Source organism: Plectropomus leopardus, chromosome 11, assembly GCF_026936395.1.
Source record: "Plectropomus leopardus strain MGB_pleo_1.0 chromosome 11, ASM2693639v1, whole genome shotgun sequence".
Lineage (NCBI taxonomy): Eukaryota > Metazoa > Chordata > Actinopteri > Perciformes > Serranidae > Plectropomus > Plectropomus leopardus.
Genome location: NC_142186.1, coordinates 36,332,311 through 36,354,756, shown reverse-complemented (window position 1 = coordinate 36,354,756; position 22,446 = coordinate 36,332,311). Strand labels below are relative to the sequence as shown.

Genomic DNA, 22,446 nt, shown 5'->3' with positions numbered 1-22,446 from the left:
GGTGTGTGTGTGTGTGTGTGTGTGTGTGTGTGTGTGTGTGTGTGTGTGTGTGTGTGTGTGTCTCTCTCTCTCTGTGTGTGTGTGCAGACTCACTGTTATTACCATGGCAGCATCCGAGGATTCCCGCAGTCCAGAGTGGCTCTGAGCACCTGCTCCGGACTCCGGTAAGTACTAATACACAAAGTACACACACTGACTACTAATATACACAGTATAAACTCACTGAGTGATAATACACACAGTACACACACAAAATACTAATACACACAGTAAACACACTCAGTACTGATACAGACAATACACACACAGAGTACTAAAGCACACATTACATACACTGAGTACAAATACACATAGTACACACACACACACACACACACTGAATACTAATACACACATTACATACACTGAGTACTAATACATACAGTACACGCACTCAATACTGTTACACACTGAGTACTCATACGCACAGTTCACACATACTAGGTACTAATACACGCAGTACATGTTCACTGCGTACTAATACACACAGTACAACTACACTGAGTGCTAACACACACTAGGGCCGAGCGATATGGCTTTGAAATAATACTGCAATATTTTTCGGCTGTATCACACGATATATTACACATTATTCTGAAATCTCTAAACTTCTGTAAAGTATTAAATACACAATAATGAAATGAACTTTAGTTGCGTCGCTCAGAGATCCGACTTCTTCACTGAATATTTCTGACGTGTGAAAGAAAGTCTGGACACCAGAGTTTGTTTCCTTCAGACAGTTTTTCAGGATATTTTCTCTGCAGAAACTCCTGAGACAAACGAAGCTGCAGATCTCTGACGAGATGAAGCTCGCGCTGAATGTATTGATCCGTGTTTACTTCGGGAAACTTCTGCTGAAGAGCTGAATGTTTTCAGGCTGAACAGAAGCAGATCGCCGACGGCTCTGCGTGCTGCTCTTTACTTTCTGCTTATTCGGAGGAAAAAAAAACATTTTCTCCTCCAACAACAGTGAAAGAAAATAAGAAGCAAAATCTCTTAAACCTAAAAAATCTCCGAGCGGGTTTGTACAGAGTCCAGGATTTACAGTGATTCAGGTCTTTGTGTTTCTGGGCTGAACTCAGCAGAAAACGTGAGTGACGACGGCGTGGCTCCGCAGGTCGAACTGATCCGGATCCATGTGAGTGACCTTTGACCTCTGCAGCACGCAGTGTGCAGGAGGAGGGTAAGCTGTTTAGCGGCTCACGTGGAAAAAAACCCGTCCAGTTTGCCGGTTTGAGGTCAGAAACACAGAAACCTCTGTCCACCTGATCAACAAACAGCAGATTATTAACGGGTGAGACGGCTTTATTCATCAGTTTATCGAGAGCAAGCGGAGCACTTAACAATTAAACAAACAATTAAAAAACAAACCGTTCGGCCAGATTTCACAAGTTTCAAAAACTTCAAACTGAAGGCAGAGCTGCAAGTGTCATCCGCTCATTCGGATTTTCAATTCCACCTGGAAAACTAAAAAAAAAGTGAGAGTGTTTTTTATTTGTTTTTCTATAGAAACCAAATAAAATAATAATAATAATAACTTTATTTATATAGAACCTTTAAAAACACAGTTTGTAAAGTGCTTTGACAAACGAGGCAAAGCTGAGGCTGTAAACTCAGCTGAGAAAACAAATACATTTGATTTCTCATTATCTGCTTTAAAGGAAAAAACAAATAAATAAGGAAACAAAAACAAAACTGCAAACAAATTTATGTTGTTCTGTATTTTTATTTAGTTATTTATTTTCTTGTGGTTTTCATTCTGCTGCGGCTTCACGTCTTTTTTCAATATTTGGTTTGTACAGAAAAATAAATAAATGTTATTATTATTATTATTATTATTATTATTATTATTATTATTATTATTATTTTACTTTTTCAAAGCAATCAGTTTCCATGATTATTTTAAATAAGATCAACTTTTCAGATTTTTCAGTACTGAGGCATTTTTAGAGGAAGTGAAGGGTTTTATGTCAAACTGTTAAAATTATACCACTAAACTGGTATATTTATTAAATTAATAAATATTCGAATATAAGTTATATTCAAGTCCTCCGATCATCAGGTCAAAAACGAATTAAACAAAATTATTATATGTACTTAATGTTATTTATCACGTGTTTGCTATAAGATGATTTTGCTTCATTTTATTTTTTACTTGCTGTCCCCTAAACCTTATTAAATAAAGAAAAGAAGAATCCCTTCAGTCAGTCTGACTGATGCTCTGCAGTGATGATTTAACCCTCCACTTTCCTCCTGCAGCGGCATCATCGCCTTCAACTCCACCCTGAGCTTTGAGCTGCAGCCTCAGGAGGACGACCACCACCATCAGGGGCAGGAGGAGGAGCGAGGAGGAGGGGAGAGCGGAGGAGACGGGAGCGGAGGGAGCGGAGGAGGAGGAGGAGGAGGAGGAGATGAAGAAGGAGTCCACCTGCTGTACTCCACCAGCCCTCTGGAGGGCGACAGTGCAGGAGGCTGCGGAGTCTCACACACCGCTGTGCCGCCCATCCACAGCTCCACACACACACACAGGGTGAGACAGCAACACACACACTCACACACACACACACACACACACACAGGGCCAGACAGCAACACACACACACACACACACACACACACACAGGGCCAGACAGCAACACACACACACACGCGCACACAGGGTGAGACAGCAACACACACTCACACACACACACACACACACACACACACACACACACACACACAGAGGGCCAGACAGCAACACACACACACACACACACACACACACACACACACACACACACACACACACACACACACACACACACACACACACACACACACAGGGTGAGACAGCAACACACACACACACACACACACACACACACACACACACACACACAGTGAGACAGAAACACACACACACACACACACAGGGTGAGACAGCAACACACACACACACACACACACAGGGTGAGACAGCAACACACACACACACACACACAGAGAGAGACAGCAACACACACACACACACACACACACAGGGTGAGACAGCAACACACACACACACACACACACACGGTGAGACAGCAACACACACACACACACACACACACACACACACACACACGGTGAGACAGCAACACACACACACACACACACACACACACACACACACAGGGTGAGACAGCAACACACACACACACACACACACACACACACACACACACACACACACACACACAGGGTGAGACAGCAACACACACTCACACACACAATCTCACATTCACACACACAATCTCACAAACACACACCCTTGTTCTTATATCTCTGTGAGGACTCTCCCTCACTCACACATCTCTAAGTAGTATTAAGTAGTATCGGCAGTAGTAGAAGTATGAGGTAACAGCTGGAACAGCTGTAGTTTTTGACCTGTGTGTCCTCTCTTTGTTGTGTCTTTAGGGGAAGAGAGACATCCTGTCTGAGACCAAATACATCGAGCTGGTGCTGGTGGCCGACCACCAGGAGGTGAGTGTGTGTTTACAGTAGAGGTCTGCTGCGATTAATAATAAAAATTATTGATTAATATATTCATTATTTTTTAAATTGATTGATCTAGAGTCCTGCACAGATTTATCATCACTGTGAGACTGTCACACTCACGATGAAAAGTATAAAGTCGATGCAGCATAATCAGAGAAATCCTCGTTTTTTGTTCTTCTTAGTTAGAGACTACATTCCCCACAATGCACCTTGACTGTGGTTTGGGAGGTTGGGGTCAGTGTTGATTTTTATTTAGGTTTAATCAACAAAAACTAAAGACGGTCAGTTTTCCTCAGTGATGTTTCAGCCTCATTTTTGTTGTGCATTTTTGTTTTTTTGTCCTGCAGATGTCTCTGTCGTGTACAGTTATCTGTGTATTTATTCTTTGACAAACAATTTAATACATTTTGTTTTCAAAGGTCACTTTTTATTTAGTTTGCGTCGAGAAAGTAGGGAATGTTATTTTTGCTTTTAAAACAGATTTATCAATTATTTGTTATCAAATCAGCTGTAGATCATTTATTTGTCACTCAAATTATATATTACTGAGCTCAGATCAATGATCACGATCCCAAAGACAAACTCAATATAGATGATGTAATCCTCATGTAATCGTGTTTATAACACACTCATGTTCAGACTCAGTAGAACAAAGTAGAAACATCATAATTTACCTTCAGGATCATAATATAAAATAAATATAATAATGCCAGGGAGAAGGGATATAGTTTTGATAAGTTAAATTTAAGGGAAAAAACACAGTTTGTGTTTTCATTTACATTACCCAAAAATAATAAGTTAAATGTTCAGTTTTATGCTGAGGAGGGTTGTAATCTGCTGTGGTTGATTATGAGCCTCTCAACAAGAGCTACATTTAGTTTTTTTCTCAAAATAAAAAAAACTTGTGTTATAAAAAATGATAATAATATAATCTGTCTGGCAGAGGCAGCGTTGGCAGCGTTTTATTTAATTCAAAAAGACAAAACCTGCAGAGCTTTCAGCAGAATCACCTTTTAATGAGTTACTGTGTTTAAATCTATAATTACATAATTACATCATCTCTCTCTGTCACATCTGCTCCTCACAGTTTCTAAACTACCAGAAGAACAACAAGACCATCATCTACCGCATGCTGGACGTGGCCAACCAGGTGGACTGGGTGAGAGCCGTGACCTTTGACCTCTGCGTCTCTGTAAAGCAGTTTAAATGTGCAGTAGAAGAAGAACTGAGCCGTGTCTCTTCTGTCCGTCTCAGTTCTACCGTCCTCTGAACGTCCGGGTCGCTCTGACCGGTCTGGAGATCTGGAGCGACCGCGACAAGATCCGCGTGGAGAAGAGTCCCACCGACACCCTCAACAACTTCCTGGAGTGGAGGACCAGAGAGCTGCTGCCGCGCCTTCGCCATGACAACGCCCAGCTCGTCATGTAGGAGGAGTACATTTAACAAAATAAAAGCCCCAGATTCTGATCCATCACGATTATCACGGGTTGACTTTTATTTGACAGGGGCGGCTCTTTTGACGGCACCACGGTGGGGATGGCGTCTCAGTCGTCCATGTGTTCCAGAGACCGGTCGGGTGGAGTCAACGTGGTGAGTGGACACGCCTTTATTTTGAAAATCACAACCAGGAGACACAGCAGAGACTGTGTATGTGTGATGTTCTGGGTTTAATCAGGTCAAAGTTATTGTCATTAAGCAGAAGAACTAAAACAAGTTTCTTCAGTCCATCACCTTTATTCATAAATGTTTAATTTTGTTTGATTTAATCAAGATGTGTTTATTTGTAAAGCACTTTTAATACGAACAAACTAACACCAAATATACAGTATATATACAGTCTATATACACAGTCTATATACAGTGTATATATACAATCTATATACAGTCCATATATGGTATATACACAGTCTATACACAGTCTATATACAATATATATACACAGTCTATTGACAGTCTATATGCAGTATATATACACAGTCTATACACAGTCTATTTACAGTATATATACACAGACTACACACAGTCTATTTACAGTATACACAGTCTATACACAGTATACGTATATACACAATCTATTTACAGTATATATACACGCTCATATACAGTCTATACACAGTATATATACACAGTCTACATACAGTCTATATGCAGTCTGTATGCAGTATATATACACAGTCTATATGCAGTCTGTATGCAGTATATATACACAGTCTATATGCAGACTGTATGCAGTATATGTACACAGTCAGTGGTCTGAACACCTGTCTGTCTCCCGCTCTCTCTCAGGATCACCTGGTCAGTGTGCTGGGCGTGGCCTCTACTGTTGCTCATGAGCTCGGTCACAACCTCGGGATGAGTCACGACACCGCCGAGCGTCACTGCGCCTGTCAGAACGAGCGGCGGCTCGGAGGATGCATCATGGAGCCCTCGACTGGGTCAGTACCGGAACATTTAACCGACTTCTAAAAACACTTACACTCTCTTCTTCTGGGACGTTTCTCCTCATGATCTTATCCTCAGTTCTGATCGATCAGCTTCGTTTACCGATCAGGTCAATAAGTCAACACCGTCTCTTTTACGGTGGAGGTCTGTGGAGAAAGTGCGGCTCTCTCACTGCCTCCTTTCTGTGACCTCTGACCTCCAGATTCATGCCGGGTCAGCAGTTCAGCAGCTGCAGCGCTGCGGATCTGTCCGTCAGCCTGCTGCACGGCGGCGGCATGTGTCTGTTCAATATCCCGCAGCCGGAGCGCCTGCTGGGAGGACCTCGCTGTGGAAACCTGTACGTGGAGAAAGGAGAGGAGTGTGACTGCGGCCTGCTGGAGGTACTCACCTGGAGTGACGATGTAAAACCGAACGGTCCAATCAGGATGCAGGTTTTATGCGTCTGAGGTGAAATCACGTTATCATGTTCCCCCTGTTGATGTGTCGCTGTGCTCTGATTGGTCAGGAGTGTGAGGACCCCTGCTGCAACGCCTCCACCTGTCGTCTGGTTCCTGGAGCTCAGTGTTCGTCTGACGGCATCTGCTGCCAAGACTGCAAGGTCACACACACACACACGCACGCACGCACGCACGCACACACACACACACACACACACACACACACACACACACGCGCACACACACACACAAAATTAATGTTTCTCTCAAACCGTATTAAAGTTTAACCCCTCCTTCTCTGTAGCTGCGGACGGCGGGTTCGGTGTGTCGCGAGCCGCTCGGAGAGTGCGACCTTCCCGAGTTCTGCACAGGCTCCTCCCCTTACTGCCCCCCCAACGTCTTCCTGCAGAACGGGGAGCCGTGCGAGGACGACGCCTCCTACTGCTACGAAGGAGTCTGCGCCAGCATGCACACCCAGTGCCAGATGCTGTGGGGACCCAGTAAGACACCAGTTTATACTGAGCTCGCAACAGCTAAAACCACTTTATACTCAACTAAAACCAGTTTACGTCTGAAAAAATCTCATCTAACTGAGCCAAGACAAGTTTATGCTGGGCTTAAACCAGTTTACATTAACCCTTTCAAACCAGGAGCAACATCACTTTTCTCGTGTTGCTTTCAGAGGCCTTTCACAAATATTTAAACCTTTGAACACGAACGAGCAAATTTCTTCAAAAACATGGGGAAAAATGCAACGAGCAACAAAGTCAAGAAATATGTAGATTTAGAGTGAGATTTTTCTAGATCTAGATATCTAGATTTTAAGAAGTTATCACGTTTATCACATTTTTTTTAAGTTATTTTTAAGCACTTTTACAGGTTTGTTTGTTTTTTACTTTGTTTATCTTTTTTGGTTTTGTTTTGATTTTTTGTTCTGGCTTTACTAATTTTCAGGTCATTTTTTCGTAATTTCTTTTTGGGTCATTTCTCCTGTCATTGCCTTCTTCCCATGTTTCGGAAAGAAATCAAGCCTATTTGTTCAGGTTTAAAGGGTTAAGGACAAATATCCTTATACTGAGCCGAACCTGTTTAACCTGAATATAACTAATCTTAAACTGAGTATAAGACAGTTTATGCTAATTTCTGCTGGTCCAGATCATTTATAACATTCGTTAAACAGCTCTGATTAATCAGTTCACACTGACTCAGAGCCAGTTCTGGTCTGAAACCAGTTACCGGGCTGATTTCTGTCTCCGGCTGTCCTCAGATGCCACCAGCGCTCCACCTGTTTGTTTCTCATCAGTCAACAAACAGGGAAACAAATATGGAAACTGTGGTCAGCTGACCAACGGCTCCTACATCCCCTGTGGAAACGCGTGAGTACACAGACAGTACACCAAGTACAAATACTACACAGACAGTTAAAGTGGACTCATTCATTCTAGACTTTAGAAATGTCCTCTGAGTACATGTATCAAGTCTCCATAGTGAGACTCATTTCAGGGGGGCTGTGAAAAAAGTATCTACTGATTTACAGACGTGTTTTTGGGCTGCAAATGTCCGTCAGCCCACTTCAGCGTGGACATGTCCCACAGCCTGCTCCATCATGGACATGTCCCACAGCCTGCTCCATCATGGACATGTCCCACAACCTGCTCCAGCGTGGACATGTCCCACAGCCTGCTCCGACTGGAGTAGTTTTACAAACTGTTTTCCAACAAAAAACCTGTCATTGCTCGCGATCAATATGCACGGAGGTGGTTATTAATTGCACCCATACCACTGATTCATCACGTGTCTGTCAGCCAGGCATCACCAACTGGTGGACCGCGGTCCAAAACCGGACCAAAACTTTGTATTATCCGGACCCGTGGCCAAGTTGTTATAAATGCAAGAATGAGAACAATATTTTTAAGGAGGAGTTAAATTTACCTGAAGTTTAATGAATGAAAGTTAAAAAAAATATCATGATAAGACTTTATTCCATATCGCCCGGCCCTGATGTATATTAACCGTCATCTGTTTCAGTGTGTGTTTCAGTGTAACCTCCTGCGCGTGCATCATGCCCGGTACCTCCCATGGGATCAAAGACCGTGTCCCGGTCGTCGCTGAATAACTTTGTAGTTCTGTTTAAAACCTCTTCCTGTTGTGTTTGTTGCAGTGACGTCCACTGCGGCAGGATCCAGTGTCAGGGAGGGAGGGAGCGCCCCCTGCTGGGCACCAACGCAGAGATCCTCACCACCACGGTGCGCTTCAACCACAGCGACCTGGTCTGCAGAGGAACCTTCTTCCACCTGGGAGACGACGTGTCGGACCCCGCCACCGTGGCCCAGGGCACCGCCTGCAGCCCCGGCAAGGTCAGACAGACAGCCGCCCCTCAGGCCCCGAGGAAACCATCCCAATCTGTAAAATCTGATTTAAAAACAAAATCCACTGAAGCAGGAACACAACAGTGCTTTATTAACCCTTTGAAAGCTGGAGCAAAGTCACTGTTCTTGTGCTGCAGTAAAGTATTTTCACAAGTAAATGACCCTCTGAACTCTGAGTTAACTGAGCAATTTCTTTCAAAAACATGGGGAAAAGGCAACAAGCAACCTGCAAGAAATTTATAGAGTTAGAAAATATCTTTTTTAAAAGCTATGGAAAAAATGTCTTATAAGCTGTATTTATAATTATCAGAATTATATGTTGAAAATTATTTGAAAAAATTAAGTTATTATTATTTTGTAAGCACTCCTTTCAGGTCATTTCTTTGTTTGATGTTGTTTTCTTCACTTTTTTGCTTAATTTTTTTCTGATTTTCCAGTAATTTTCTTGTACTTACTTTTTTTGTGCAAATTTTTGGGTCTTTTTTATTTTTGTTTTTTATTTCCTCCATCCCATGTTTTTAAAGGAAATCAAGCTAATTGGCTCAGGTATCAAAGGGTTAAACATTTCAGTTTTGATTTTATTTTTGATCATCTAGATTTTGTAAATATTACATTTTAAAATAACTTCTTAAAGAATTTGTTCAGACATTTTTATTAAAGCTTTTTTTATTATATTATTATATATTTTATTAATATTTATTATTTTATATGTGTGTTTTAGGCGTGTTTGAACCAGAAGTGTCAGGATGTGTCGGTGTTCGGGGTGGACGAATGTCGCAGCAAGTGTAACGGTCACGGGGTGAGTGGACGATGATTAATCTGATTTTACAACCTCAGTTAAAGACAATGATCAACCTAAAGGGTCAGTTTGACTTTGGCTAGAAGGAGTAATGTGAGAAAAGTCTTTCACATCATACATGACGTATTAATTACAGTTGAATATTTTGGAGGGCTTTGGTGAAAAGATTGTCCTCACAGCACATGGAAAAGAGTGAAAAATACAAAAGCGTGTTGCTGTGTGAAGTTTCTGCGTGTAAATGTGCAGTGAATATGTTTCAGGGTGTGTTTTGGTGCGTGAGGTCTGCAGTGTGCTGTTTGTGTGTTCCAGGTGTGTAACAGTAATCAGAACTGTCACTGTGAGGTGGGCTGGGCTCCTCCTGACTGCAGGTACTCTGGTCATGGAGGCAGCGTGGACAGCGGACCGGCCCGAGCGACCGGAGGTACCAAACACTCACAAACACTGTTTCAGTATCAGATTTGTTCTCTAGATCTGATCTTCTAATGTAGCTCTTCACATTATTGTTTAAAATGTGGCCAATATCAGACTAGTCCGCCAGCGTATGATAACAACGCCACCGGTTCTGTCCGACTGCGATCATGTGATGCGTCCGTGCCTGTTGCATGTGTTGGAAGGTGGCTTTTGGCATCACACTGGTACACTAAAAGTACTGATGGAGCGGCGCCATTTGACGAGTTCAGATGAGAACAGGGTGGCCAAAAGGCTTTGTCAGTCTCTTTCAATGCAGTTTCAGATTGATCGGGCGACCCATCGATGACATAAAAGGACGCAGACAGACGGACAGACGGACAGTTTTCTTCATTTCATAGAAGGATGTCGATGTGGGAGTGATGTTGAAGTCACGTTTTATTCTGAAAAGGGTCGCATGGCTGTTCAGACTGAGGTTGCGTTAGTAAAAATCAGATCTTGTACTGATTTAGAAACGCACATCAAAGTGTCCCAAATCTGATTTGAAGACATCAGATGTGATTTGTGCTGTTCACACTGACATTAAACAGTCGTAGTCTAAGACACCCAGCTTCTCTCTGACTCTGGTTAACCCCGTCCTCTCCGTCTGTTCAGAGTCTGATCCGGTCCGTGTGGCTCTGCTCGTCATCTTCCTCTTCATCCTGCCTGTGGTGCTCCTCTTCCTCATTCTGCGCTTCCCTCGGCTCCGTCGGTGTATCCTGTGTGTGGGACCCGACAGCCCGCTGCATAAAGCTCGACAACACAACCGGTGAGACTGTGTGTGTGTGTGTGTGTGTGTGTGTGTGTGTGTGTGTGTGTGTGTGTGTGTGTGTGTGTGTGTGTGTGTGTGTGTGTGTGTGTGTGTGTGTGTTTTTTTTTTTTTTTCAGGACATAATGGTCAATACAATCAATAGAATCAGGATTTTGTCATTTCATAATTTTGGAGCATAGAAGCCATCAGTAACCAGCAAACATAACAAACCATTGATAAATATAACGTAATGCACTATAATACATACAATAATAGTGTTTGTAATAACAATAATAATAATAATAATAGTGTTTTTTAGTAATAATACAATATATTTATATATTTATATATTGTATATTTTTTGGTGAATAGTAATAATAGTGTTGTTCAGTTGTAAATATACTGTATTGATCTGTAGCTGGTGAATGTGACATGTTTCACTTTGAGTTGTCAGAAGGTTAGAAAAGAGTTATACAAGTCTATTCACAACTTTAAACTCATATGAGATTTATTCTGTTTTTTTACCCATGATGCAGTGTGACTTATATTGATATGTTGGGTTTGGACTTTGACACCGCCCACAAGTACAGGTACTGCTGGTCCTGCTGGGACCTGCTGGTTCCCGGTCTATAGTCTGTCCCCGTAGAGTCAGAGAGGTGAAGTCTTCACTGTCTCACACACTTTAAATCTGATTATAATTAAAATCTTCACCTCGCTGACTGATCGGATCTCACCTGCAGAGAAAATCCACGTCAGACCTTAAAGCTGCGCTGATCCAGATCTCACCTGTCCTCTCACCTGTCCTCAGGCGGCCAATCACATGTCATCAATAATATATTGGTAATAATGTGTATTTTAAGACATGTTCAACTCAGTGTTTTATCTGTGTTGAGGTCACAGATAAAAGTTGGACAGTTAAAAGGGAGACTACAGAGGTGCAGCTTTAAGTCTGTCTGTTGGTTTAGTTTGTGTTTGTGAAACAAGTGAAGAGTCTGTCATGTTGTTTTTGTACTCGTTTGTGTTCAGCTGACAGAGAAAAATGCTGCTTCCACTCGTCTTTAATTGGAAAAAAAATCTTCCGTCGCTCTCGACGGTTCGGTAAGAGAGTCGCTCACTGAGTTCACCTTCAGCTCACCTTCAGCTCACCGTCAGCTCCCTCCAACAGGAACAGACTGAGCCTCGTTCAACAACCGTCCTTAAAAATACATTTCTTCTTCAAACCCACTCACACAGTTTTTACGAAGGTTCAATATTTTCTTATTTTGGGATTGATTTTTAGGTGAGAACAGAATCGAGCACTCTGACGCACATGTGAAAGTATTGGTTATTGCATTGTCTTCTGTTCTATATTGTATAATAGTTAAGGATTTATATCACAGTGGTGTCTTTTAATATTTGTTTTCATTATTCATTAGATGATCAAATTAACTCCACTTTGTTTTAAACGTTTTTTTGTTTTTTCAGGACGCCGGTGACGGAGCGAGTGGACGGCAGGAATGGAGAGCAGGTCCGACCGCTGAGGTACCACCTGAACCCACCGACCGACATCCCACTGACCCCGCAACAAAAAGAGGTAACCATAGCAACCATCCCTTGACTGAGAAATGAAAAAAGGTTTTAAATTCTTGCCATCAGGTTAGTGTTGAACTTTTCTGAGCAAAAAAGTGTCGTGTGTGAAGGCAACTACATTTCACTTCCTCCACTAACATCCAGGAATTAAATCACAAACTGAGGAAAACACCTGAACACTCACCTGGTGTGATGTGTGGCGTGTTTAAAATCTGCCACTGTGTCTTTCTGAAAAGCACCACTAGGAGGCGCCAACATCTGTAACAACAGACATGGACCAGCCACAGACACTGGACTCACCTCTGCTGATGATCTGTCGTGTTAAACCTGAAATCATCTGTGGGATTGTGGGAAATGGAGTCCATTTGCTGAAAACAAAAATATCAAGTCTACTGAATATATGTTTGTTTGCGCAGAGAGAAGAGATTCTGTGTTACCAGATCTCTTTAGAGACACAGAAATTCCTCGAACACAGTTAATTTTTCCTGATTTGTCTTTCTTTAAAATAACATTTTCGTGTCAGAATGTTCCAAAGATATTTTAAAAACTTTGTCTGATATTTACTTCAGTGATTACGGGCGAAAGAATCGATCAATATCTGTTCTCACGTTCACTTCACATATTTGAACTCGCTTGTTCGAGCTGAGCCAGAATCGATAACCGGCGATCGACTCGCAATGCATGCCGCTTAGATTTGCATCCGACTTCATCCCAACTTGCTCTGATGTCATGCAAAAGTGGATAATCTCGCCACATTAAGAGCCAGGCGCTGCTGTTGCTCTCCACCAAATGCAGGACCCAGGGCATGATGGGAGAGGCCTGGCTCTCAGCTGAACGGCTTGGATGTCAACAATATGAAGTTTCAGATAAACTTCTTATTTTTTTGGTTTGAGTCGCTGCATCTCAGACAGAACAGCGAGGATGAATTTTGGACTGCATGCTTGTTTTATCAGTCTAACGTTGTGAGAAGTTAGCAGAGTGAGATGCCCGGCAGGTACGTCGGCTTTTGTTCACATCTGACGAGTTTATCTGAAAACAAACTAAGATTTATTGAAGTAAACAGCGCTCTCCTCATCATCCTTCTCTTGGCTGCTCGCCGTTATCTGCCGGGCGCTGTGTGACAGGGACACAGAATTTCAAAAAAAAAGACCCATCTGAAAGAGGATGATACTGATCGATTTATTCAGTTTGCATCGATGATTCGTGATCGTTGCTCTTTTAGTTGATAAACTGATCCAGATGTTTAAGCTTCTGTTTGGAGGAAACTGCCCCGGCGTCCTTCTTTGTGCTCTGAACGGTGGAGCGAAGCTGCTGCTGTTTGTGTCGAATTTGTGACGCAGGTCTTTTTTGGTTGTGAATGAGGTCTTCTCGTTTCCTGAAACCTGAAAGTTCTGCTTTCACTTCGGCTTCTGTTTCCTGAACGCCTTCGTAGTGAACAGTGACAAAACGTCTTGCGACATGGATTTCTTGTGAAAGCAAAAGCAGGAGGAAGTGCCACAACATTACGGCTGCAGATGTTGTTTTTTCTTCCTGTCACTCACATTAACACACCTGCTCGTTTGACCTTTGACCTCTTCTCCGCCGCATGTGTCAGCTGTCACTCTGCCTCTGCTTCCTGTTTTCTCTCCTATCAGGTTCATGACAGACCTGCTCCTCCCACTAAGCCACTCCCCCCTGACCCCGCCTTAAAACCCCCGCCGCAGGTAACCTCGCCTGACCTCAGCCGGTCGGCTAACGTCTGTGTTCGTGTGTCGCAGCTAACAAACCGTCAGTCTGCTCGATCTGATCACTTTTTAGTCAGATGTGTGTTTCTGTGGCGTTTTGTCTCGTTGTTTTGTTGTTGTGTCGTAGCTGTTGTTTCGGTGTGCGTCATCTGTGTGACAGAGTAGTCGTGTTGGTGGGTTCATCACTGATCTGAAATAAGGATGATAACAATTAAACGATGACTGATTAATCGGTTAAGAATTTAATTGAACATGTGAACGTAAATCGATTAAAATGCTGTCAGATTATGCAGTGTGATGCTGTGAACTACGACTGGAGAAAACACTTTGTTTTGTGAGACACGAGCAAAGTTTTAATGTCTTTTTCAAATAATTAATTGATCGTTAATTTTACCAATAATTGATTAAAGAAAGTGTTTACGATTTGCAGCCGTAATCTGAAACAGAGCTGAGGAAAATTTCCCAAAAAAACAGACTTTGACTCTTTATAAAAGGGTGATTTTTCACATGATCTAAAAATGTTCGATACTCGCCCAAAGTGTCGTATGTCTGTACCAGATTTCAGGACGTTCAGGCGTCGGCAGCCTGCAGCTTTGAAGCTCCTCTTCAGTGGCTTTCTGCGGCTTTGACAAAAATGATCCAAAAATGAACAACAGTTTTTTTTAAGCATTTCAATATTAATTTATCAAAACAGCTCTAAAGGGTTTCTGACATTTTCCTTTTGTAGAAATGTGTAGCTTACACACAAAATTCTTATTTTTTATTTCTTTGTACCATTTTGTCATTTAAGACGTATGAGATATGTCATATGGCGCATTTTCCTCTAAATTTTACTGAACCTTAATAGTGACAGCTAGTCCTCAGTCTCCCTTGCTGCATCGATTCAAAATAAAAAAAAACATAAGTACCGTATTTATTTGAAAATATTTGTTTATATCCGTCACACGAGCAAATGCAAAAGCAGAGGCGTCATTGTGGGAAGTGAGCGTACCTGCTAATGTTTGCAAACTTGCTGATAAAAGCTGCGAAATATGACGTTTATGGTACATTTCCATGTTATGTTCTGTTTCCCGCCTCACATTTTTATGGCCGGTATTATAGAGAATCTGCCGGATGCACACATCTCTTTGTTATTGGTTGAGGTTGAACTTGATGCAAAAATATGATTTTTTTTGTGCAGCTGGAGGCAAATGTTTTATTTGCCTCCTGTTTGCAGGTGATGGAAGTCGTGAGGTGTTAATTTCAACGATGTGTGAGCGACATTAACTCACCTGGTGGATGTTGGGAAACCAATGAAACCAGTGAAGTCCGGTTATCAGAAAATTCCCCCAAAAATCAAAGTGAAGAGAAATCAAAAACATCAGAATACAAACAGACGCTTCGATGAGCATCAGAGAAAATGTTTCATTGTCTCGTCCTTCTAAACACTGACTGCTGCTCTTCTTTATTTCTGCTGCTTCGACCTGTTAAACAGCGACCCGCCCCCCCCACCAAGCCTCTGCCCCCCGACCCCCCCAACCAGGTACAGTCACCGCTACCTGTAGTGTGTAGTGTTACTGTCTGTCCTGTGTCTGTCTGCACTACACAGATCCTGCTGCTGTAGACTGAGGCCACAAACCTTTAGTGTCTCAGGTTTGTCTTTCTGTCTTCAGATCTTGTATTGAGACTCAAACCATCATGTTTGTCTGTTGGTTGCTGGCGAGGACATAAATCTCTAAAAATATAGTTTTATCTGTAATTTCTTAAAGCAGCGTACTGCAGTTTTTATCAAATGAAAGGAGGAAACAGTTTGGGTTTTTTTTCGCAGTAATTCTCTTTTTTTTCAAATGCATTTGGGGATTTGAGCATCAAAAGCAGAGTGCCAGCTAGTCACGTTATATTGGAGAGAAAGCAGACGTCTCTACGGCGGATATCTCCAACACTCGGCAGCTCACACCAAAACAGTCTAGACTGATAAAAAGCACTACAGGTCAAAGAGGAAATACGTTTGATTTGCAGGTATTTCTCAGCCTGGTCCATATTTACCCAGTTTTCATAAGAACAAAGATTTTTGAAAAAGGAATAATATTGAGGGAGAGTGCTGCAGCAGCAGAGAAACCGTATGAATATCAGACGTAGCTGCAGTGTTTCTCATTAAAGGCGACCTGTTACAGTGAAGATGTGAGCGAAAGCTGCAGGGACGAGTGCCGGAAGATTTCAGCATCATGGCTGAATATTTAGGTGATTTAAACAACGTGAAAAAAGTCTGTGAGGTTTCAAAATGAGATTTGGACACAAAACAGCGAAACATGAAAAATCGTTTCATTTCTTTACACGGATCCTTTCTGTAATGTTGTAAGATACTTTTGATACAAATCTGAGCCTGTCAGTGAAAAACAAACACGATTAACGGACTCTCTCTCAATACTGAACCAACTTCAAAACTCTTTGTTTCCACAAGTCACTTTAACACAGAAACACATGAAAATAGTTCTGCTTTAGGTCAAATATCAGAGTACTTCTTCCTTTACTGGTCAATACTGTGTCAAAGTTGAACTAAGTGAAACTGCATCTGTGCACTGATCTGTCTGAAATAACGTGTGAGCGACATTTCACAGCATGATTTCTTACACTTGTCTTCCCTTTAATGCTTTAATGTTTCTCACGGCGGCATATTAGGGCCTTTGTAGACAAAAAAATGAAGGAAAAAAAACGGAGGGCAGTGCTCGGACAAAAAAAAACAACTCAGAATTTCTGAGCTTAATTTTGTGAATTTGCATTTAAAAAAAGTCAGATGTTTTATAAAGGCCGACATTTCTGAGGAAAAAAAAAGTTAATAAAATTTCTGGGGGAAAAAATCAGAAAAATAGTGGGGTTTTTTTGAGGGTTAAAGAACCAGCTGCTGATTTAGCAATAAGGAAATAATCCAGATTTTTGCCCAGAATTAACAGATTATCATCAGCATTTGGACTTTGAAGAGACATTGCCGTATTTTTCTGACTTTTTTTCTCAGAAATTTGCAACTTTATAAATTCAGAGTATATCCGCCTTTTTTCTCGCTAATTTGCAACATTAATCTTGGAATTGGAGTTTTTATTCATTTTTGATCGACAGTGGCCCTAATAAGCCACCGTAATTTCTGCCTGCATGCAGCACTGATATGAAAGTTAAATTAAAGTATCATTTAGGACATTTTATCGTATATTTAAAAATATATTTAAGTCTATAAAAAGCAGGAAAAAGCAGAATATCGAGCAAAAACAAATCCTCTCAGCACGTTTCTGTTTCCTCCTGACTTCTTCTTCTCTCTTCCTCCTCGCTAACCTTCCAGCTGCTGGTGAGTCGACCAGCTCCGCCAAACAAGCCCCTCCCCCCTGACCCCGTCACACCTGGACAGGTACACCTCAGCTGCATGCTGCTAGCTGTTAGCCCGTAGCTCCCGTGTTTTTAGCATGTAGAAAGAATCTGATCCAGCTGAGTGAAGTGATTAGAAGCTGACGTGTAATCCTGCCTCACTGATCGCTGTAATCTTTATCAGTCGCTGAACTGTGATTGGATGGATCGATCACTGTGATTGTTGGTTGATTCTTGGTTGTACAGTTGAATCGGGGGTCGGTGAGCGTCAGGTGAATAACTGGTGGAGGTGATTGATTGTTCGCATTAAGAGGGGTGGTCAGTTCAGTTAGCACTTCCTGCAGATGTTTCACAATAAAATGTATCAGGTATGTTTTTTTGTGCTACTTAAAAGATGTTTAAATTGAAATGTAGTTGCAGGAAGTGATGGGAATTATTGAAAGCAGATTAAAAGAAACTTTAAAAAATGGCAAAGAAGAAACTGGACAAATGTGAGTATGAAAACAGTGAAACATCAACAATAAACCTGATTTTAAAAACTGATTTTCTGCATTAAAGAACTGGAGATATTAAAAAATGAATGAAGTGTTACATTAACACATTTTAATCTGTAGTACAACAGAAACTCGAGAGTGAAAGTTAACACTGATGCTGAAAACACCATATTTATTTTCCCATGATTCTCTCCTCAGATCCCTGTTCCACTCAAACCTGTGGTGCCCATAAAGCCCCGCCTCCTGGCCCCGCTGTCCCCCCCCCCGATCCCCCTTCACCCGGGCTACCCCGCCAGCACCAAACCGCCGCAGCACGGAGCCGTCGCACCTGCAGCTGCTCCCAACAGGTGAGACCGTCACAGCGGTCCGAGACCCGGACTCTAAAGGACATTTCTAAAGGAAGCCACAGCGTTCATGGACGGTCAGGACTTCTTTCGAAAGTTTAGGACAGTTTAGGACAGTTGGGAAATTTTGGACTTTTTAAGAAACTTTACAAAGTCAGAAAATTTGTAGAAAATTCGGGACATTTTCAGAAAGTTGGAATATTTGTAGAAAGTCGGAACATTTTTGTAAAGTCATGACATTTGAAATAGTTTGGACAGTTTTTTTTAAACAATATTTGGATTTTTTTTAGTTTAGAAATTACTAAAAAGTTGAGACAATTTTAGAAATTTGGGAAATTTTCAGAAAGTTTGTACATTTTTAGAAAGTCAGGACAGTTTTAGAAAGTTGGGGCAAGCCCAGAAAATTGGATTTTTTTAGAAAGTTAGACATTTGGAGGTTTGATCATTTTTAGAAAGTCAGAATATTTTTAAAAGCTGGGAATTTTTTTTAGAAAGTGTTTGAGATTTATCATTAAATTTTGGAAGGAAGGGATTTTTTCTATAATTGTGGAAATAATCAGGTCTGGTGGAAAGAAGAAAAAAAGAAGATGGAAAATACAAAAGTAAAATCAGAAATCATAATTTTTTTTTGTTGTCTCTCTGCAGACGACCTCCTGCTCCTCCGATTCGTCCCACAAACCCTCAGAAGATCGCCACCTCGCCGCTCTAACGGCCCGAGCGTGCAGAGAGACGCTTTGATGAAACTTCGCTCTGTTCTGTCTGTCAAAGATGAAGATGATGAAGATGAAGATGACTTTTCTTTCCAGTTTGCACTCAGTCGTCGGATTTCTCTCTTAATCCTTCATGAACTCACAGAAACTGTAGATAAATGTTAACGTGCCTTGCTCAGCAGCTCCTCGGCAGTGACCGTGCGGACACGCGGGAATCGAACCTGTGACCGCCGGCTGCTGGAGATGATGTCACATTAAAGTGTCTTTGAGTCGCTCATACGGGGCCCCTGCAGGGGTCAGTGCCTTGCTGGAGGACCGTGAGACGGGGATCAAACCTGTGATCAAAGTAAAGACTGAAAAGCAGAGTGGGTCCCAAACCGTGGTCCGGGACCCTCTGCAGGACCCGAGGAGGTTCAGGAGGAATATTTTTCCTTTTTGTTTTTTGTTTTTTAGTAAAACTGAATGTAGAAGGTTTATCTTCGCTCGGCAGGACGGACGGACGGACGATTTACCGCTTAGATGGAAAAAGCGTTTTCATCCTGGAGTAATAATCTTTTAACCCTCGAATGAACTCAACAAGTATCAGATCGGACTAAACGTTCATCAGACGGTGTAAAATCACCCGCCCATCCTTCACCAACAGATTTTTGGTGACTCAATCAAAATAATCCTAAAAACTTTATAACATTAAAGGGTAGCGTCTGTATTTCAGCCCGAACGCTGATTTCTTATGTGTTTGTGTCTAAGTGAGTCGTGGAGGAGAGTTTTTCAAAGGGGTCCACTGTGGACGAGAGTTTGTGTTTGTCACTGACGAGCTCAGATTATTATTCAGATTATTATTCTAAGTGGTAACATTTCGGGAAATATCCCGACAGAGATAGACCTTTGTGTTAAAGATTAATATCATTTTATTTAACAAGAACCAGCCGAGAAATCACCATCGCCGAACCCACCAGACTCCATTTAAATAAAGAGTGAAACACACTTTAATCAAAGTGGACAGAACCAAAATAAAACTCAGAGAAACATCCTCCGTCCATCTTTCCACTTTTCCAACAATCACCAGCTCTAGTTTGGTTTACATTAACCCTTAATTCACCCAGTTAGGTGGCTTTCTGTTTGCTAAAATGACTGTTTTTTTGAATGGAGTCTGGTGCGTTTGGCGATTGTGATCATGGGGCGTTTCGGTTAAACAAAAAAGATAACGCTGTATTTTTTAATAAAAGGTCTGTCTCTGTCGGGATCCGTTTTATAATGTTGTCAGACAGTTACAATAATAATCTGAGCCGTCAGTGGCAGAAACACCTTTAGGGACGAACATCGATGTTGCGCTTTAGGCCTCAGGGATTACGTTTGTCTCTATTCGTCACTTCGACACAGAAAAGTAGCGGAATAAGGTCCAGGTCGCTGAAGTTACCTTTTAAAAGCCTTGAAATCCTGAAGGAGTGCAGAGGAGCCATGGTGAGGTTTACACTGTGAGAGGGAAAAATCTGAGATTTAGAAAACAAAGTTGAAATGTTTTGACGAAAAAAAGTTCTAATTTTTTGAAAAATTGAATATTTTGAGATAAAAAATTCAAGAATAAAGTAGTATTTTCAGATTAAAGTCATCGTATGTGAAGTCGCACTATTATGTGAAGGGTGCTTTGATAACTTTATCCTCTAAATATTACGACCTTTTTCTTCTTATATTCCAACTTTATTTTCTGCACCACTTTATTCTTGAAATTTTAGGACTTTTTCTCAAAACATTTGGACTTTTTGCTGGTAAACTTTTTTCAGAAAACATTGTCTGTGTATTAACTCAGATTTTGCTCCCTGACTTTCTGGAATCTTCCTCGCTGACTGCTGAGATGAATCTGCAGGATTTGCTGGTGACGAGTTTCTTGTTGGACTGCAGACTTTGTGGATTTGGCTCAGAGTGAACTGTAAGCCTTACTGGGGAACTGGTTCTATCCCAGTTCACTCGGTTTGTTTCTGCTGGATTTATTTTTCTAACCCGCCTTGCGATTTCTATCAGAGACCGTCAGGAATGTTTGTAACGTTACGCCAAAGACGAGCTGGATATAAAAGACGCTGTAAGAGTCTGTGATTTTATGTTGAAGGAAAATCTTTTAATTTTTACCAGCTGAAGTTGTTCATCAGTGTTTAATGATACTTCCAGTACCTTTGAATATTGAAACAACATTTCTACAAAACCATTTAATTCATTAAACAAAAGATGACGTTCTCAAATGTACAGAAAAATAGTCTAAAATAAATCTGGAGCTATCCGATTAGACAACAATTGGACAAGATCACAGATCCGACCAAATATTTAATGTAAGCTTTTTGATATTTGTTGCTCTGGAAATCAGTTTCAGTTTTTATCCACAGTTGGGTGAGAAGAAAAGAATTCAAACAAAATCGTTTTTCGTGAAAGCAGAGTTTGACCTCTGCTTATGATTCAAAGTATTAATCAAATAAAATAGACCTTCATGAAAAACACAGAAGAGGTTTAAGCTGTGAGAACGTGACCTGTTGCCTTTCGTAGTTTCAGTGTTGCTGTTCATCTTTCTGTCGTTTTTTTACAGTTGAAGTTTCTTGTGGTGGAGGAAATATTCAGATCCTTTCAGCAGTAAAAACACTAATACCGCAGTACTCCACATCTTGCATCTTGAAAAGAAACAGCCCAAAAACTAGCAAGAAATTAACAAAAGGTTACGAGAAAAATGCCCAGAAATTAGCAAAAACAAAACAAAAAAAACCTTATGACAGTGCTGGAAACATAAAAAAGTCTGTAACATTATTTTAAATATAGATATATATATTTTTTAACATTTCTTTCTATTTTATTGATATCTTTAAAAAAAACTCTTAAAAACTGATAAAACTGTCATCTGAAAAGTAACCAAACCTTTCAGACAAATGTAGTAAAAAAAACAGTATTTTCCTGTGAGATGTAGTAAATGATAAGTAAATAAAAATGGACTTCTCAAATGTATACAGTACTCGAGTAAATGTACTTTGTTCAACCTCAGCATATAAATCTTTTCTTACAGTAGAGACTTTTTTTACTTTTAAATTGAATTAAAGTGTCTTCAAGCTCCAACTTTGTCACTACAAAAGGCAACACATCCGATTTATTGCCCCGCCCACAGGAAGTGATGTCACTGCTCCCCATGCTGGACGGGAAACTCGCTGCAGCCAAACTGAATGTTTTCATGCGATGATCCTCAGTTTCTGCAAACATCTGATCGTTCTGGCTGATTGATTGATTGGATTCACGCCCGTTGTGTTCACATTTTGCTGCTAGAGGAAACGTCCTCAATAAAACTGTTTCTACATTATCTCTGCTGTTTGTTCACGTCCTTTAATCATCAGCAGAGCTCGTTTTATATATAACAACTGACTCTGTGGCCCTTTACTAATGTAAACGTGTTCATTTTGCTGTTTTTAGACTTACAATCCCACAGATAACCTGAGCG

General features: G+C 41.1%; 1 protein-coding gene across 3 annotated transcripts in view; it reads left to right on the top strand.

Annotated features, from left to right (window-relative positions):
- Positions 1 to 22,308, top strand: part of adam15 (ADAM metallopeptidase domain 15) — a 34,759-nt gene extending 12,451 nt beyond the window's left edge. The window contains exons 5-25 of one of the 3 annotated variants that reach the window (XM_088084758.1): positions 88 to 164; positions 2,299 to 2,569; positions 3,481 to 3,546; positions 4,649 to 4,720; positions 4,816 to 4,985; positions 5,067 to 5,151; positions 5,848 to 5,996; positions 6,206 to 6,383; positions 6,509 to 6,601; positions 6,745 to 6,940; positions 7,708 to 7,816; positions 8,602 to 8,797; positions 9,531 to 9,608; positions 9,918 to 10,029; positions 10,671 to 10,824; positions 12,271 to 12,379; positions 14,010 to 14,078; positions 15,574 to 15,621; positions 17,410 to 17,475; positions 18,125 to 18,273; positions 18,916 to 22,308. In XM_088084758.1, the coding sequence (XP_087940884.1) occupies positions 88 to 164; positions 2,299 to 2,569; positions 3,481 to 3,546; positions 4,649 to 4,720; positions 4,816 to 4,985; positions 5,067 to 5,151; positions 5,848 to 5,996; positions 6,206 to 6,383; positions 6,509 to 6,601; positions 6,745 to 6,940; positions 7,708 to 7,816; positions 8,602 to 8,797; positions 9,531 to 9,608; positions 9,918 to 10,029; positions 10,671 to 10,824; positions 12,271 to 12,379; positions 14,010 to 14,078; positions 15,574 to 15,621; positions 17,410 to 17,475; positions 18,125 to 18,273; positions 18,916 to 18,979 (2,511 nt within the window). In that variant the 3' untranslated portion in view covers positions 18,980 to 22,308. The remainder of the gene's footprint in view (positions 1 to 87; positions 165 to 2,298; positions 2,570 to 3,480; positions 3,547 to 4,648; positions 4,721 to 4,815; positions 4,986 to 5,066; positions 5,152 to 5,847; positions 5,997 to 6,205; positions 6,384 to 6,508; positions 6,602 to 6,744; positions 6,941 to 7,707; positions 7,817 to 8,601; positions 8,798 to 9,530; positions 9,609 to 9,917; positions 10,030 to 10,670; positions 10,825 to 12,270; positions 12,380 to 14,009; positions 14,079 to 15,573; positions 15,622 to 17,409; positions 17,476 to 18,124; positions 18,274 to 18,915) is intronic. The other 2 variants (XM_088084759.1, XM_088084760.1) reach the window with 2 other exon arrangements.
- The last annotated feature ends 138 nt before the right edge of the window (positions 22,309 to 22,446 follow it).